At 39.3% G+C, this 18,895-nt stretch overlaps 1 protein-coding gene across 5 annotated transcripts in view; it reads left to right on the top strand.

Moving 5' to 3' along the window:
- Window positions 1–13,191: 13,191 nt before the first annotated feature.
- The window catches only part of PPP1R12A (protein phosphatase 1 regulatory subunit 12A), a 144,023-nt gene continuing 138,319 nt past the window's right edge, over window positions 13,192–18,895 (top strand). For all 5 annotated transcript variants that reach the window (XM_004417898.3, XM_087449142.1, XM_004417901.3 and 2 more), the window contains exon 1: window positions 13,192–13,569. In XM_004417898.3, the coding sequence (XP_004417955.1) occupies window positions 13,333–13,569 (237 nt within the window). In that variant the 5' untranslated portion in view covers window positions 13,192–13,332. The remainder of the gene's footprint in view (window positions 13,570–18,895) is intronic.

The following is an 18,895-nucleotide window of genomic DNA, read 5'->3' on the forward strand; positions in this document are numbered from 1 at the left end:
TTTTCATTTCATGTCTGAACTAATCTGATGCTGTTCCAATATTTCCTGCACCTGAGGAATTAGAACATTGCAGGGGTTTTTATGAAAATGAGCAGAGGAATGGCTTTCTTATCCACTCCAAGGGTTTTTTTAACTTATGCCAAAAGAAGAGTGAAAATTAGCTTCTTTCCCAGATAGAAATATCTTAGCTGATTGCCTACTTTGGATAAAATTAAGAAAAAAAATTCTCATTCATAATTTCAATGTATTTGTGTCTTATATACCTATATCTATATCTATATCTATGACAAATATAACCCTCATCACTCTCAGCATATCTTTCATATCTCCTTTTACAACCATAAATGTGATTGGCTCATATACAGACTTCTTTATTCTTAGCTCCTCAGATAACTGCATAATAGGTATTAAAAAGGCACGAAAAGAATGTCATAGTTATAGAATTTTACCTAGAAAAATAAGATATAAAAAATAAAATTCACAAGGATGAATCTGAAATAGGATTAAAATGAAATTACAACAATTTGAGAAATAAATGTCAAAGAAATTACATATAATTCATATATAGTATGTAGTATGTGCATAGGATGTTGGTGTATGTGTGTGTGCATATGATCAGGAGTGAGAAAGATTGTGAGTCAGAGAGGTAAAGATGTGTACAATGGGTGTAATAATATTAGAGATTTAAATAAAAGTCAAATAGCTTGGGGAAATTAGAAGTATCTAAAGCCCAACAGATAGAAGAAGAAAACACTACGTCACTCTATTGGTGCCTGAAAGGAAAATGAAGGGGTTAAAAATGAAAAAAGTGAGATTAGGATAATGTGGAAATACTGAAGAAAAATGGAAAGCTGGTAGAGTTGAAAAAATTGTTCAGGCTAAACAATCCAATGATTATGATGTACCTTTCAGGCAAACCAGCTAGGAGAAACTTTATAAATTACTCTAGAATTTACAGATTCATTTCTTTATGGCATCCTTTTCCTAAGCCCCAGAAAATAACCTCTATTTTTCTTCCAGAATGAGCTTTCTGACCAAAATGTCTGATGCTACTACTCCCCTGCTAACCGTTTTTCAATGGTTCCCCGTCACTGAGGGGGAAGTAGCAATTGCCAACGGCCACAGGGCCAGACAGGTGGCATAAGTGACAGTTGAATAAAGCAGATCAGAGGGGTCTATTGCAGATTGATGACAGCAGAGTCTACCAAATGCAGGAAAATGTGGCCAGTACTCTTAATTCTTCAGGAGAGGCTAGAAGTCCAGATTGGTAGATGAAATTTCTCAACTTTTAAATGTTGACAACTAATTCAATATATTTTTTAAAACACAATATAAGGCAAACAAACCACTTCTGTAGCCTGTGGGCAATCAGTCTACCAACTCTGACCTGATAGGATAAAATCCAAACTACTTAGCATGGCATAAAAGGCTTTTCATGATCTCTTTCCTGCCTACCGTTCCAACCCTATCTCTTGCCCGTTCTCCCTGCTGGAAAAGCACATATGTTTCATAGTTTGTGAATTACCTTCACTTCCCGGAGAAGTGTAGTTTACATGCCTTTTTGTTTCGGCCTCTTCCTGTAATGGAGTGTCCTCCCTAACTCACACTGCATCACTCCCAAATACTTCATCCAATTTCTCTTTGATTAATTATATCACTTAAGTGTCATCTCCTCCCAGAAGCCATTTCTGCTCCTGCCCCTTCCCTCCCTAGGCATCTAGGACAGATGTCTTTACAGTGGGTTCCCGAAGCATTAAGCAGACCTCAGTCATTACCTGAAATAAAGACCAAGAGAAGAAGCAAGTATATGTGGGGAGCTGTTAAGTTCCATTTCGCATTTGTTAGGCTTGGATATTTCACGTCATAAGCAGTTGTATAAATTGATATGGAACTCGTATGCAATTTGTGGCCCTGAGGTGGGGATCTGAGAAACTGTTAGGGAAAGGAAAAGAAGGCTAATGATGAAATCCTGTGAAATAAGATGTCAGCAGAGAAAAAGGAGTATAGAGAGGAGTCTGAAAAGTAGTTAGAGAATTAGGAGGAAAACCAGAAGAAAGTGGTGCCATGGAAAATGAGGGGAAATTTTCAAGAAGGAGGAAGTATTCATCATGGTCAAATACTGCAAAAGGTCCCTTGGATTTAGCAATAACATCAGTGGTCATCCTGATAAGACCAGTTTTTAGGGAACGGTGGTTGTGAAATCACAAGAATGGATTAAGGAGTGAATAGAAAACGAGGAAGTGGAATCCCTGAATAAAGATCACCCTATCAGGATTATTTTTTTTGTGGATGGAAGAACAGACACTAGAATGTATATGGGGTCAAGGAAGGATTTTTGGGGAAGAGGTATTTATTGGTTTATATTTAGTATTTCTCAACAGGGGAGCTATTGGCATTTTGAGAAGGATAATTCATTGTTGTGCAAATCCCCTCACATTGCAAGTTATTTAGTATCTCTGCCATCTCCCTCCCCACTAAATCACAGAAGTGCTCCTCAGGAATTTTGATAACCAAAAATACCCCGACCCACATTTCCAAATGCCTCTGGGGCAATGGGATTGACTCTGTTAGAGAAGCACAGCCCAGTCTCCCCACAATAGCTTCTTTTTCTCTCAACATTTTATTATGAAAAATTTCAAACAGAAAAGTCGAAAGAAATGAACACTTAAAATCCATTAGCTAGATTCAGAAACTGTTAACATCATGCCAAATTTGTTTTATCTACTTATCTGTGTGGGTGTGTGTTTGTATTTATTATTCTTTATTTTGCTGAACCATTTGAAAGAAAGTTTTGGATTTCATTCTTCAGCCTTTCCATTAATTCTGGAACCATTCAACATAAATATCTTCTCTGCTTATGAAGGTGTGGTAGGCAGAATTCTAAGATGGAATCCAAGATGCTTGTCCGGGGTGTACACACCATGGATAATCCCCTCACCTTGAGGGGAGCTGTGAAAACAACGGATTTCCTTCTGTGATTAGGTTATGTTATATGATGATGGTGATGGAATTTTCCAGATGCAATTAATGTCCCAAACCAGTTAATTTCAAATTACTCAAAAGCAGATTATCCTTAGGAATGTAAAATGGTGCAGACATGCTATGGAGAACAGTATGGAGGTTTCTCAAAAAGTTAAAAATAGGATTACCATATGATCCAGCAATTCCACTTCTGAGTACATATTCAAAGATTTAAAGCAGGGACACAAACAGATATTTGCACACCCATGTTTACTGCAATATTATTCACAATAGCCAAAAGGTGGAAACATCCCAAGTATCCACTGACAGATGAACAGATAAATAAATGATACACACACACACACACACACACATATATACACACACACATATAAAATGGAATATTATTCAGCCTTAAATAGGAAAAAAATTTGGATACCTGCTACAACATGGATAAACCTTGAGACATTATGCTAAGTGAAATAAGCCAGTCACAAAAGGACAAATACTGTAAGATTCCTCTCATATGAGGTACTTAGAGTAGTCAAATTCATAGAGACAGAAAAATAAATGATGGTTTCCAGGGACTGCAGAGGTGGGGGGAGAGCTATTGCTCAATGAATACAGAGTTTCAGTTTTTCAAGATGAAAAAAGTTCTGTGAATGGATGGTGGTGATGGTTGCACAGCAAAGTGAATGCATTTAATACCACAAATTGTACACTTAAAAGTGGTTAAAATGGTAAACTCTATTTTATGTATATTTTACCCCAATTAAAGAAATTTTTTTTAATTTAAAATTTTTAAATGTAAAAAGAAATTGTTTTAAAAAAAGAGATTATTCTGAGTGAGCCTGAGTTAATAGAGAAAGCTCTTAAAAGAGGGGCTGGGCCCTTCCTGGAGGAAGATTCTCCTGTTGAATCTCCTGTGAGCTGCCTGTGGAAGGGGCCACTTGGCAAGGACCTGAGAGCCGAGTCTAGGAGCTAGAGCAGTTTCCAGCTGATAACCAACAAGAAAATGGGGACCTCAGGTCCACAACTACAAGTAACTGAATGCGGCCAACAACCAGTGAGTTTGGAAGTTTGGAGTTAAGACCCCAAGCCTCAGAGGAGGATGCAGCTGGAGACATCTTGATTTCAGCCTCAAAGAACCCTCAACAGAGGACTCAGCTAAAATGTGTCAGACTCCTGACCACAGAAACTATTATTTAAAAATCTGGGTTGTTTTAAGCCCCTAAATTTGTTGTAAATTATTGGACAGCAATAGAAAAACTAATACAAACAGGCAGTGTCAGTCTGTTGTTTGCAATCAAGAATTCTGACTGGTTCATGTATCTGTTCTTGGCCAGGGAACCTTGATGGATAATTCTAAGACCCTGTGCCGTGAAAGAACTAGTCCACCCTCCCTTCCAGGAAAACCTTTGCATTACTATTAACAGAAGAGGGAAGGCATGCCAGACAGGTGAAATATAAAAATAAAAAAACAGATGTCCACTACACTGTGTACGTATGTGTGTGTGTGTGTGTGTGTGTGTGTGTGTGTGTGTACACATATATATTTAACTTAAAAGAAGTTAACTGGCTGTCTACATATTATTTTATATCTAATTTTCTCCCAATTTTTTAGTACAAATTTTTGACTACAAGTCTCCACTGTCTTAACAGTGGTGTTCCAAGACTTCATTTATTTGTTATCTTTAAGTTATGATGGTGGGGTAGAAATAAATTTTCTCTGTAAGTTCCAAGGAACTGTGAGGTCATTTAGTCTAGCCAGACCATTTGACTGAAGTATAACTGGGGGCAACCCAGTAGGACATGCCTAATGCTCCAACGTGCAACCAGAAAGGACAAATGAGCAGAGGAAGAAAGTAGCAGGACACACAGTCCTCATCACCCATTCGCTTCTCTCAACAACTACTGCTGCTGTTCAAACAGAAAGAAAAGGCGTTACCCATCCTGGTCTAAATATATGAGGGTTTTGATGGCTTGTCATTGTACTGATGACTTTTCAGTCTTTGAGAATTTTCTTTTAAAATGAGACAGGTCATATTTTTAAGCCTTATTAACTAAGACCTTAATTCTCAGTTTATACTAACAATTGATTAAACATGCTAATAGCAAGAATGAGTCACAGGATAAAGGATTGGGGAGGAGAGAAAAGTTTCAAAGATAAATTAAGCCTTCTTCACATTTTATCTATGGCTGAGCTACTCCGAATAATTCTGGGTAACCCTTTTTATAATCCTTCAATCATCCCATCATTTTTATGAATAATGTGCCCCCCTGTTTGTATGTAAGACCTTCTATGATAAGATTACTCTCTATTTCTCTAGCTTTGTATCCTATTATGACTCTCCTGATGTTTTGTGCTCTGACACTATTTAACTGTCCCTCTTTCTGCCTTTTTTTTTTTAAAGATTTTATTTATTTATTTTCCCCCCAAAGCCCCAGTAGATAGTTGTTTGTCATAGCTGCACATCCTCCTAGTTGCTGTATGTGGGACGCGGCCTCAGCATGGCCAGAGAAGCGGTGCGTCGGTGAGCGCCTGGGATCCGAACCCGGGCTGCCAGCAGCGGAGCGTGCGCACCTAACCGCCAAGCCACGGGGCAGGCCCATCTTTCTGCCTTTATGCACATAAAATTCCCACTCCCCACATCCCTTCTCCTCCTCACACACACATCATGTTTGTGCCTAGCCAATTCCTACTCTTCCTTGAGGATGAGTTCATGTATCATTATCTTCTCAAAGATTTTCTTGACAGGCCACACCTATCTGGCCCTCCTCTCAGCTCCCCACTAAAGTACAGTCTTCTGTGCTTCAACAGTATACACTGCTTTATCTGTATCCCTTCCCTTACTCTGTAAGGTAATATATACATACAGTGCTTGTAACAGGAATGAGCACTTAGTAAATTCCGTAAATGTATTAGCTCTTATTGATGTGTTAAAATTATCTATTTCAGTATCAGTTTCCTCCACTCAAGTGTAAACTCCTTAACTTAAAGGACAATGTCTCATTCACTTTCTTAAACTTAGTTCTTGGATTATAGTAGGTGATTAAGGAATGTTCATTGAATGTTCATTTTCCTCAGAGAAAGGAAGCAAAGCATCAGAAGGATCTGACACACTGTGGCTGGCTTTCAAGATGGAGGGGGCCAAGTGTAAGAAACAGATACAGGCCTCTAAGAGCTAAGAGCGACCCCCAGTACACCACCAGCAAGGAAATGGGGAACTCAGGCCTGTAACAGCCACTTGAATGAGCTCCCAAGAGCCTTCAGATAAGGCCAGCCCAGCTGACACCTTGCTTCTGGCCTTGCGATACCCTGTGCACAGAACCCAGCTGAGCCCACCTGGACTTCCGACATACAGAACTATGAGATAATAGATGGGTATTGTTATCAGGTGTTACATTTGTGGTAATTTCTTACAGCACCAATAGAAAACAAAATACACGTCCAGTATATGCAATGCTCTTTACATATGTATTGGGAATGAATCTTACTTAAAGACTCCTCATCTTTCCTAGTTTTCTATAAAGAACTTAATTTCAACCTTAACACCTGGCTAGTAAGGAACTCTATGTCAGTCATCCTTGATGGTCTTTCTTTCCACCAGGGCTGTGTGTCAAGTTTCTGGGGTCACACTACCTAATGCTACAGTGGTCATCAGTCATGTTTGCACATAGTTAATGTTGGAACATCTATCCTAGTCTGCATGATCTCTTCAGGTGTCTTCCTGACACCTGACACCTTGAAGGACCCTTGAATGGGTCCCTTCCAAGGCCACATACTTACGTAATTTTACATACTTTTTCTTAAAGAGGAATCCCCAAATTGTGTAAATGTCAGGCACCACAAAACCTGCACACCCCCTCAGCTCAGACCTTTCCTTACTAATTAAAGTAACCCCTTCTTCCGTACCCCACATCCCCCTAACTGCCAGTGACTTCAGATATTGTCTTTTACTTTCTCTGTCGTCCTAATTTTCTTTCTTCACTACACTCAGCAATATCTGAATTTATTTATTCATTTAAAATCTGTTCATTTTCTGACCCTCCCCACTAGAATGTAAGCTTGGTGAAGGCAGGCACGTCATTTGTTTCATTTATTCCTGTATCCCCAGAGCCTAGAATAATGATTCACAAATAATAGGTGTCAATCAATATGTATTGACCAACCTCAAGTCTACCAACTGCTGTCTTAGTCCATTCTGGCTCTCTTAGTCCATTCGGGCTGCTATAACAAAATATCATAAACTGGGCAGCTTATAAAGAAACATTTATTTCTCATAGTTCTGGAGGCTGGGTAGTCTTAAGATCAAGGTGCCCGCAGAGTCTGTTTGGTGAGCGCCTGCTTCCTGGTTCACAGAAGGCAGTCTTCACTGTGTCCTCACATGGCGGAAGGAGTGAGGGAACTCTCTGGAGCCTCTTTTATAAGGGCACTAATTCCAATCATGAAGGCTTTGCCCTCATGGCCTAACCACCTCCCAAAGGCCCTACCTCCTAATACCATCACCTTGGGGATTAGGATTTCAACATATGAATATAGGGGACACAGATATGCAGACCATAGCACCAGCCAAGTTTGTGGCATAGCTATGTTTGGCTAGTGGGAGTCCCAGGACTAGGTCCCAGCCTCTCTGATGCAGCATTCAGCCATTCACTCTGAGTTCCTGTCACATTCAAGAACACTTCCAAGGAGCAGAGAGCAAATCCCCACTGCTCTAGGGACCCAAAGACTTCTCTCTCATCCTTTTAGCCTAGGCATCACTTTTTATTCCCAATGAAATCCTTCTTTCCCATGGCAGTACCCAAGGACAGCTTGGGAGAATCCCTCTGCTTGGTTCCCCCTTCTCCACCCTAAATAAAAATAATATTACATGATATTATGAATCAACATTTATTTACTTATTTAATTTTTGTGTGTGTGAGGAAGATCAGCCCTGAGCTAACATCCATGCCAATCCTCCTCTTTTTTTCGCTGAGGAAGACTGGCCCTGGGCTAACATCCGTGCCCATCTTCCTCCACTTTATATGGGACGCCGCCACAGCATGGTCTCACAAGAGGTGCATAGGTGCGTGCCCGGGATCCAAACCTGGGCCGCCAGCAGCGGAGCACATGCACTTAACCACTACACCACGGGGCCGGCCCCATGAATTAACATTTTTTTAAAGTGAGAATAAAAACAAATTTAGAAAATGTTCCTGTTTGCATTGATCTATAATTCTATGAAAATGTATCTTCAACAAATTCCTAGCCACCTAGTATACTACTTCCAACCCGATTACTAGCCCTAAACTCTTATTAAATAGAAATTTGGAGATGACCATTTCAAGCTAGGAAGGAAAGTGTTTTGAAAGCAACTTCTGCTTTCTTTCCTGCCACAAACATCCCCTGAGGCAAGGAAGCAGAGTTGCTATCATCTTAAATGAGGAAAGGAAAAGAGGCAAACACAAGAAAAACAAAATCTCAATTTTTTTCTTTCTCACCTACATTATTCGTGTAATCTTAAAACATCACTGAAGCTGATATTATTCCCACCTCCCTGAGCATAGTCATTACCAGTGATGCTGTGTCTGTTATCACTGCCCATGTTTATTTTCACCAGTATCCTACTCTGCCTATTTTTGCATTCTGGTCTTTGGAGGAATTCAGAAGCTTTACTAGGATTTGAGTTGAAGGACATTTGAATGAATCCCTCAACTAAATGCTACTATTCCAAGTAGTAGCATTTAGCATGCACCTAAACTCTCCTTCCAGGTGTTGGAGCAGCCCTGTAACCTTCACTAGATTAATCATAACTAACTGTTAATATACATAGTAATCAAAGTCAGCCAGTGGTTCCTAAACTGTGGGACATGTAGACTGGTGGTACACGAGGTAATTTTAGATGACTGGAACATTAAAATACCAGTGAAGCATTTAGCAAAAAAGCTATTCTCTTTTCAATATCTTTTAAGCTTCCTGATTATATTAAGCAGAAAAGTATCAGGTTGATGCTAATACGTCCAATCTTAACAAAGTGAGAACAGGCCTTGGGCTCAGATCCTTGATAGGCAACCTAAGCAGAATAACACTGTTTTGTTTTCATTGTCTTTTTTTTAAATGTCTTCTTTTATGTCAATTGAAAATGTTTTCCACTTACCAAAGCAACATAATGTTTCTTTTAAAAATAAATCTATTTAAGTTTTTTAAAAAGATTAAAGAAAACATTAATAACAGTATTTGTGGTTCCTGGATGAGGCAAAAATCATGACAAAATTTGGGAAACACTAAATTAAGCAATTCGTATGAACGGCCATGTGGTGTTCTGACACTGATCATGATACAGGTTGCAAGTCATGTGCATTAGAGGCAAGTTTTCCTCTCTTTAGCACTATGCCTGCCTTTGGATTGTTGCCAGACACTCATCTGATTCTCAGTTTGTGGGGACAGAGGAACTTTGTGGGACTATCAGCCACAAGTAACTGTGTTAGGGAAGGTTCTTGGAATGAAGCCAGATGTGGCAGAGAATTTATCCTGAAGAGTTAAAAGGAAGCTGACTTTCAGAGTAGAGGAAGGAACCATTGGGTCTTGGGAGTGAGGCTGACTTTGTAACCCCGAAGCAAGGCAAGGGGTTAGAAGCCATGATCCAGAAATCAGCATTGGTCTAAAAGTGGAGTCTGAAGCAACTGTTGGTTTCGATCAACAACCTGGGTGGGACTGAATATCTTATGATGCTAATAGATTGGAAGCTTTTCTTCAGGTTCCTGAAAATAACATTGGAAACAAATTACTATACAATGGAAGAGAGCCTAGACCAGGTGTAGAGTACAGGAGACAAGATGAAACTGCCTTGTGGACTATTCTATTCTCAAGTGTATAATTATAGAATCTCAGGTTTGAACGAGAGTTGAGGAGAAGTTAAAATATATAACCTAAAAGTACCTGTCAATATATTATGTACACTTTTGTACCAAAATATATTTCCAATTGTATAACAAAAGTTAATGGGGAAAAAGATTCACTAAACAGAAAGTCCGTTTATAGAAAATTTTAGTATGCTACATTGTATTAGTAACATATGACTTCACTCTTATTTTATAAAGAATGCAAAGCCTGGCAAAGCAATGGCCTATCAATTAAACAAGCAAAGAAACAACTTAGATTCCAAGAGTTCTCAAGTATTTTCTTTATAATACATTAATTTTTTACATGTAAAAAAGTTTTTTACCAAATGGCAAATAACCAGTCCTTTACTGAACAAAAGACTAATTCTGAAATTTTTTATGCTTGGGTTGACTTTAAAATTTTCCTTTTCCTGTCTTGTGTTCACATACTGCAACACGATCAAATATATTTTCAATTTTAGATTCAGATATAAATAAATAAATAAATACATAAATAAATAAATCTCCACAATGCATAGGTTGGTACTAAGCTAGGGCCACACACACACAAGCTTTTGTGCCTATTACATTACCTAGTTGTTTTGCTAATAATAAACTTGACTGTAAGTTTAGCATCATATACTAGACTCTCTAGGTGATGGTACTTCAGAGAGAGAGTACAGAAAAAATTCTAAGCTGTGTTTAAAATAAATTTATACTTTAAGTAAAAATTCTTCAAATTGATCATAATTAACAAGCAAATTAATGATTAGTAGAGGATATCTGTAGTGTAATTAAGCTTTGAAAAAGATATGTACAGATTCTCTTCTGACAACCTCCTCCATGCCATAACTAAAGACCCCAACGTGATTAATGATTTGCTGCAGCAAAGAAAAACAATTAGCAAATTAATATAGTTTAATTTGCACTTCTATTTTAAGGCTTAATTTGCCTTAAAGGAGCTGAAAAGTGTCCTCACACCCCAATCTACTTAGAGGCCATTAGGAAATGAAAATATTTGCATTTCTTCAGTTTTTTCTTCTGCTTAGATAAATTTTTACGTGCACTCAGCTATTAAGGTAGTACGAAGTGATTGGCTTTGTGTCGTTCTTGTTTTTGAAATAAAAAGTTTTGCCTGTTCTGGAACTAGCCATAGGTCTTCAATATCATTAATTCAATAACATTAAAAAAAAAAATCCTCCCCAAAAAGGCAAAGCAGGGGGCAGTTTAAGAGTACGTCCAATGAAATTAACATAGACCTTCCGGACCCTTAGAGCTGGGGTAGGAAATCTCAACTCAGTGAAATTTGCATAAATTAATAGCCCAGGTGGGGTTTTGTTTTGTTTTTGACTGGTAGCCTTTGGGAACTGATACTTAACTATTTATGTTTTATTAATAAACTATTGTTTTATTTATTAATTTTACATCCTGAAGTGCTTGAATCAGAAATATCATACTTCTCACCAAATTCTTGCCCAAATAAAAACTTGAGATACTGATCTATATTCCAGAGCACTTGTAAGAGCTACCAAGTAGACCGTAAGGAGCTTGGGAAACAGTAAGGACAAGCTGTCAAATTTTCTAGGTAGACAATCCTCAAATTCCTTTCTTTTATTCTAAGAGCTGTATTCTGGAGTTTTTAAAGTGGATAGGAATTTTGTATTTTAGTACTAAGAGTTATGCAGCACCTAACGCCATCATTATTCAAAGGTCTGATAGTGCATTTTATGCATGTTACACTCACTTTCTATTTCTACAACATTTTCAGAGGAAATATTTTTACCCTAACTTGGGTTCTATTACCATCCTAGTAATTGCAGTTCTGAAAATTCAGTCTGACAGGCAGGTGGTTTCCTAATCACATTTTACTCAATTATTTCATTTCTCAATATGATAGGCCGCAGTGTAGTCTGCTGGAGAATAAGAAAAGCTTAATTGTTCACTCCTACATCCCCAGCATCTAGAACAATGCCTGACCCGGTACAAAAGCATAATATTTGCTGAAGGAATCCTAATCCTGCTGCTGCTGAGTAAAATTAAGTCAATTAGTTCTCTGGGAACTCAGTCTAAAAGATCCCTAAAATTCCATTCAATGTAAAGTTTTACAACTTTTCTTATTTTGGCTCTAAATGCTCTAAAAGATAGTGGATGAAAGCAATGGAGTGTTTAGAAAAATATCAGTTGGTGGAGATTGCAAATAGCTCAAAAGACGTTAGTATTTGTTACGAATCGCGTGTGATGTGTGTATGTGTAGTGTCATACAAGATAAAGTTAAAAAGCCTTTTTTATGATTATGATCAATTAATAAGTCCTTTTTTAAACACATGACCTCAAAAGGAAATTTAAATATGTCATTATCATCATTGCATCGCCAGTGCCTAGAACAATGACTGGCTCGTTGTAAGTATTCAATAAATACCGGTTAAATTAATTGCGTAATATTAAAATTCCTTTTGAACTCTAGAGGCAGCTGGGTCTTTACCCATCCTTAGAAAGCGATGGAACAGGAACCAGAAACCCCTTAAAAGGTCAGGACCAGTAACAAGGCTGAGTTAAGCTCATAGGTGGTACCAGAGAGGCTTAAAGCATTGAAGGAAGGGGAAGACAACCCAAAACACGCGTGAGAGAAAAAAGAAAACAAAGCAACAGAAAAGAAGCATAAGAAGAAAGACGTTTCTACAGTGAGGTTGGCAGGAAGCCACTGCAGTTACCGCAGGTCAACCCTTGTCACCAGGCGGTCACCTCGAGCTGAGATCTGGGGTAACTACCACCAAAGCGCTCGGCTACACAGACCCCACTTTTAAAAGGTTCTTATCAATACTGACAGGCCCAAGTTCATCCAACTTGCTTAGAAAGAGAAATCACAAGCGCCTAATTCACGACCTATCCTCCATTCCATTCAAATAACGCAGCCAATAGGAAAATCCTCCGCCCTGAGCAAACGACTCAGCAGAGCCGAGACAGCCCGGAGGCAGGTCTGCCCTGTAGAGCCGCCGTACAGCCCGACTGTTGGCCTCCGGAACCCCAGGAGCCCTCAGCCCGGCAGGACAACCTTCCTTCCCTGTCTCCGCCCTTCCAGGTTGGCCCCAGCCGCCGCAGCCCAGGCGGCCGGGACCACACCCGCTTCCCTCCGGTGGCTTGGCAGCCCCCGCCGCACTTCGCGGGAGCACTCTTCCTGGGGCGGGCGCAGGCCCAGGGCGCATGCGCACTGGCCGAAGGGCGCCTCCCTGCCCGGATCTCGCGAAGTTACGTTAGATTGGCCGCCGGTGACGGGCGGCCGGGCCGGGGGCGGGCGGGCTTCTGTGGTAGGAAGGGAGGTCCGCTCGGCCGGGCGCGCCGCCCCAGTGCTCTGTGGGATACTGGAAGTCTCGAGCGTCTCCTCCGGGTTCCCAGCCCTCCTCTGGCCCGCACTCATAGAAACAGTCACACACCCCCTGCCTCCCCTCTCTTCCCTCTCCGCCTCCCCCTTCCCCCTCGCGATAAGAAGACCCGGCGGCAGGAGAGGGGATGAAGATGGCGGACGCGAAGCAGAAGCGGAACGAGCAGCTGAAGCGCTGGATCGGCTCCGAGACGGACCTCGAGCCTCCCGTGGTGAAGCGCCAGAAGACCAAGGTGAAGTTCGACGATGGCGCCGTCTTCCTGGCTGCTTGCTCCAGTGGCGACACGGACGAGGTCCTCAAGCTGCTGCACCGCGGCGCCGACATCAATTACGCCAATGTGGACGGACTCACTGCCCTGCACCAGGTCTGTGCGCCCGCCGCCGGCTCTCCAGACCCCGCGGGCCCTCGTCGGCCTCCCGCCAGGGCCTCCCCTCGCTCTCGGCCTCCTGAGGCGGGGGGCCGCGGGAGACTCCCTGCTGCGGGGTGAGGGGGCGGCTTCCCGCGACGGAGGGAGGGAGAGAAGGGGTGGAGGGAGGCGCTGGGCTTGAGGCCCCCTTCAGACCAGTTTGTGGTGGAGTCGGGAACCGGGTGATTTCCGGGATAGAGGGGAAAAGGGACTGTGGTCGGCTTGGGCCCCGGGGCCGTTTGTGGACGTGTGTCGGGGATTTGGGGTCGAGACGAGGAGGGGTGTAGGGGGTTGTGCCTGGGCCCCGATGTCAGTGACATACTCGGAGAACAGGGGATGCTGAAGAAAACGACCCACAAGGGGCATTAGGGGCACTTGGGCAGATGGACGTCTTTGGCTTGTAGGTGGACATTGGATTTGTTGTAGTTTTTAGGACTTGATTACAAATGATGATGATAATAATAGCAATCAAGAGCCCTAAGCCGAGTGCCCTGAGCGGACGATTTCCTGTTTTCTCCTTTATTACTCTTGGTCACTGGGGAGGGGAAAACGGGGTGTAATTAGCAGATCTGCACCGGCAGAAAGGGAGGGGATGGAAATGGGTAAGGTAGGGAAGCGTTCAAAAGGGCTTGCCCACCGCCAGGCCGGAACGTACTGAAGGCTCTCTTCCTCGGAGGACTGTTGCCGCAGTGTCAGAGATCCTTGAGCCCCGGGTTCTGGGGTGTGCACTGGGCTTAGAAAAAGAAGAATAAACACGGGGCACTCTCTTCAGAACCGGTTACCAAGCTCTAATTTGTCTTTTGCGGGTGGGAAAAAAGAAAGCTGGTCACAAACTTTTCTCAAAATGGATGCTTTGTGCATGTTAAAGTTTTATAGTAGTCTGATTGGGATCTCTCAATGTTAGCCAAATAAGGAGAAACTATTGGCAATCCAGAGATAATGTTGCTTTGCCTTTAACAGGCCAAAAGCAACACAACCTCGGAGGGTTCTGCATAAAAAGCAATTTTTCGGTGACGGTAATAGGTGACAAGACGGACTCTTAGCATTTCTTAGTGGGCAACTGGAATTACTAGAAAACGACTTTACAGCAATAGCTTCCCCTTAGAATGAAAAGGCTTGTAAACTATCTCCAAGTTACCTTGGTTATATTTGGAAGATCTTAGCTTTATTTTCATTAATGCTGCAATAGAAACTTGTTTGGGAGATTGAAACTTAAGGCTTTATATTTTACGCATATTACCTTGCTGCCTTTTTAAAAGAGGGGTGTGTGGTGGCATTTTTCCTTTTACTGCTTCCTGTTTAGTGAATGATGACCGTTTTAAATTTTATTTAATTGAATTCTCGTATCAAAGTTGGCTTTTAGCCTTTGTTTACAAAGTTCACTGGATGAACTGAAATGACTGACAAATTGCAGGACAAACCTGGAATTCAGAATATGGCATCCAGTAAAAATATAGCATGGTCTTTATCTCTATGCCATTAATTTAGAGTCTCTAATGTATAGCAAACTTTTTATTGACTGAGCTTTATTTTAAGGCATAGCATAACTCGAGACTCTAAAAACATGGTGTTGAGAATGAAAGAAACTTTTGGCATTAAAAGTGATAATGTAATTATGTAAGATGAATCTTTTCAAATTTCTTTCAAGTGTAATTTATGTGTTTTAGTATGGAATTGATTCTGAAAGACAGTTATTGTATGTTTGAGGTCAGGATACAATTGGATAATGGTTACATCAATGTGTTTTATTAAAATTGTCAAATTGAAATTTAAAGTTATTACTGTTGTGGAGGAACCCAATTGTGTTGGCTTGGAGGGAGAGGAAAATTTCTAATATTTGTGTTAATTATTATTGGCTTAGGTAGGAAGAGAAAATACTACATGTAAGAGGCATTTTAAGGTTTTTTTCCCCTCTCGATTTGGACATGTTACAGGAATTATCGTACTTATCAATATCTTCCTGAGTAACTGAATTCACTAGTTTGGCGTTGTATAGGTGTAGTCTTTATTGGGTATTTTGTTTTACCTGACAAGTGCTTAATCAGAAGTTTCCAAGTTTATGCATAATCATTTTCATAATATCTTTTTGTAATTTATCTGCACATTCCTTAAGTCAGTAAAGCCCAAGTCTTTAAAATATCCAGCATTAATATTTTATTAGGTTTTCTCCACTCTCATTTCTCGTTTATTAACTCTTGTACTTTTTTCCCATTGTGACTGAGAACAAGGAGTTCGCTTTGGGCAAATTCAGGACAGCAGATAGTGAAAGGTGATAAAAACTTGTTTAAAAAGAATCACAAGAAAATTTTAAGCTTTTAAGAAATCTCTCAAATACTGCTTGTTTTAAATACTTAAATTGTAAAACCTATAATTGACCTACTGATTTGTTTAATAGCCCTTGAATAGTTTTTTTTTATTTAAACCTTTGGAAAGATCATAGAATACCTAAAATGTTTTTAACAGATTAATTATTGGTTAGTCTTTTGGAATATTAATTTATTTTTTTGGTTTTGATCAAGTGTCCTGAATTTCACTGTCAGGAGAAAAGTTTTAAGAACTTCATAACCCACAAATATACTTCTTAATCTAATATCTTACTTCCATCTTTAATGTAAGCACCTTATGTTTAGAAATTTCTTAGTTAATTGATTGTGCTCTCTCATTAGAAGTTACGAAAGATAATCACTTTTCAGCTGTTCTTTTTGTATAGAAATATGTCATCCAAATAGGAGAAAAAGCAGTATTTCTTGTCAAATTTCCTATCTTGGTCTCAGCTCTAATTTTATAGCTACCTGGTAGTTGTATACTATGTGATCTGGATCTGTATTTCAGTATACTTTATAAAGATTTTAAGAGAGTAATAATAGAGTTTTCTATAGAATCCCTTATTGCTGATTCTTACAGATACTAGTGCATAAAATGCAGGACTGAGATTTCTTCCAAGAATTTTGGGTTTAGCCTTTTGGTTTTACCTTAAAATCTTATCTACTTCCTCTGTGCCAGTGACTTCCAAGTCGATTTGCAGTTCTCACATTTCTGCAGAGCTCCAATCCCTCGTTTCCATTTTTCTGCTGCTGATGAAGTATTGATTTAAAATGAAATATTATTCACTAGTTGTGATTTTATATTTAAAAATAAATCTTTAAGTAGTAATATAATAAATAGAGGTCCACCCCCTTTGCCATAGAATGGCAACTAGTGTATTTACATTTACCTTCATGATTTCTTCGAGGGATTCTTATTATTCAAACTCGGATTTTCATGGTTGTAATTCAGTTTTATAATCTACTTTTATCACTTAACATTAATTTAGATATATATATGTGTATTTTCATATCTTTAGACTTTATCAGTATCGTTTTTTTCAGTCATGAGTATTATTGATTCAGTTGTTAGACAGGTTTACATCAATGTTAGGAATTTCTTTAAATTCAACATGAAATGAAACTTATATCTTTCTTCACCAAGCCTACTCTTCTCATTGATGCCTCTGTTTCTGTTAATGTCATTAATCTCTAGATCAAGCTTTAAACATTTTAATTAGTTTACTCATCCCCTTGTCTACATATATCCAGTCATTCTTCTGTACAACTGCCTTTGCATCAGTTCTTTTCCTTGCCACTCTCATTTTCAACCTCCTTTATACCTTTATTATTTTTGTCCCTAGAGTATAGTAATAGCTTAATTGCTTTCCCCGCCTCTTCTCTCCCTGGTCCAATCCAGCATTCATATTGCTATCAGATTAATCTTTTAACAGTATCACTTTGCTTCTGTCACTCCTCTCCTTAAATTCAGATTTAAGGTGTTTCACCATATAGCTTATACCTGATATATCTTTATTGTTTTATGTCCTTTACTCTTTTTTGTGTCCATGCCTATGGCCATGCTTTTTCCGCCACTAGAATATCCTCCCTCCCTTCTTTGCCAATCAAAATCCTAGTCATTCTTCAGGGTTCAACCCAATTGACAGCCAGAAGGGATCTTTCTGTCCTTTGAATTTGTGTAATAGTATAGCCTTGGAGAGAGACTCTCTCCTCTAGGGTTCTCACTGCACCTTCTATTTTGCGTCTCTACTGCTATTAAAACGTTTCTTGCTGAATAGTGTTTATAAGTTTGTCTTTCCTGGCTGACTGTGAGGACCCCATCTTCCACATTTTTGTATTTCCAGAGCCTGGCATATAGTAGGTACTCACTAAAGATTTACTGAATTGTATCTTTTACCTTGTATTGTAGGTATGAAGTTTTATAGTATTTGTATGTTGTGAGATAAATCTTTAAAACCTTCAGATACAGATATTTAGAGTATTGTTCTTGCACATAGAACTTGTATGTTTATAAAAGAAATGAAAAACTTTGTTGTGGATCTTCTGTGCAGAGTTTTTTAATATCTTGAGATTTTAAAAAATTCTTAATATTAACCTCCTTCCTATTAAAAATCCTAAACCAGTTTAAATCTTGGTTAAGTGATAGAAAAATATTCGGTTGAGTCATTAGTTAATTTGCTTCCTTCTTTATAATGGTCTGAACTAGGTCCTATAGAGGAATACAAAGTAGAGTTAGATCCATGTTCTATGCTACTATAATTTTAAAATAAAGTTGTCCTTTTACTTTTCAGTACAGACAGACTTGCAGGTAAGTTTAGTAATAAATCCTTTTGCTCTTAAAATATAAATTTGATCAACTTCTAAGGGAGCCATTTGAAGCTTCTTTGTAAAAATATGTGACTCCCCTCTTGTCAGTAAAAGGAATACTTTTGTGTAGTCTTAAGTGCTTAATCTTCTCAGCCAAGCGGTTTTCTCTGAATCGTAATCTGAAATGTAACTCTCTTTTTAAAAGTATTCTAATAGAGCTCAAGTGTTTTCCAACCAGAAGGAGAAGAGACTGGAAGCAGCTAATACTGAGTCTCTTATTAGAGAAGAGTGCAATTGCTGTATATGAGAAATCTGTTTAAAACTGAATGTAGAGTTTATAATTGCTTACCTTTGTTTTTGTTGTTGTTGGAGAGTGTTAAGATCTCAGAAGAATATCGGATCACTTATAAATATTAAAATCTGTGTTTAAAAGAATGCAGTATAAATTATTTTCTCTACATTAATTTTCTTGTTAGAAAACCTCTTTATGCTGAAAGCTCTTAAAACTTTTTATTGAAATCATCCTAAATCCATTTAAAAAAACAAACCCACCTAAACAAAAAATTAAACTTGTAACCCCAAACTGGCCCCTTACTTCCTGAAATTCAGTGGACAACCCTAGCCATATATGGGATGTGCCGGTAGGGCACCAG

The sequence above is a fragment of the Ceratotherium simum genome, chromosome 25 (assembly GCF_057802395.1).
Source record: "Ceratotherium simum simum isolate JZ-2026a chromosome 25, ASM5780239v1, whole genome shotgun sequence".
Taxonomy (NCBI): domain Eukaryota; kingdom Metazoa; phylum Chordata; class Mammalia; order Perissodactyla; family Rhinocerotidae; genus Ceratotherium; species Ceratotherium simum.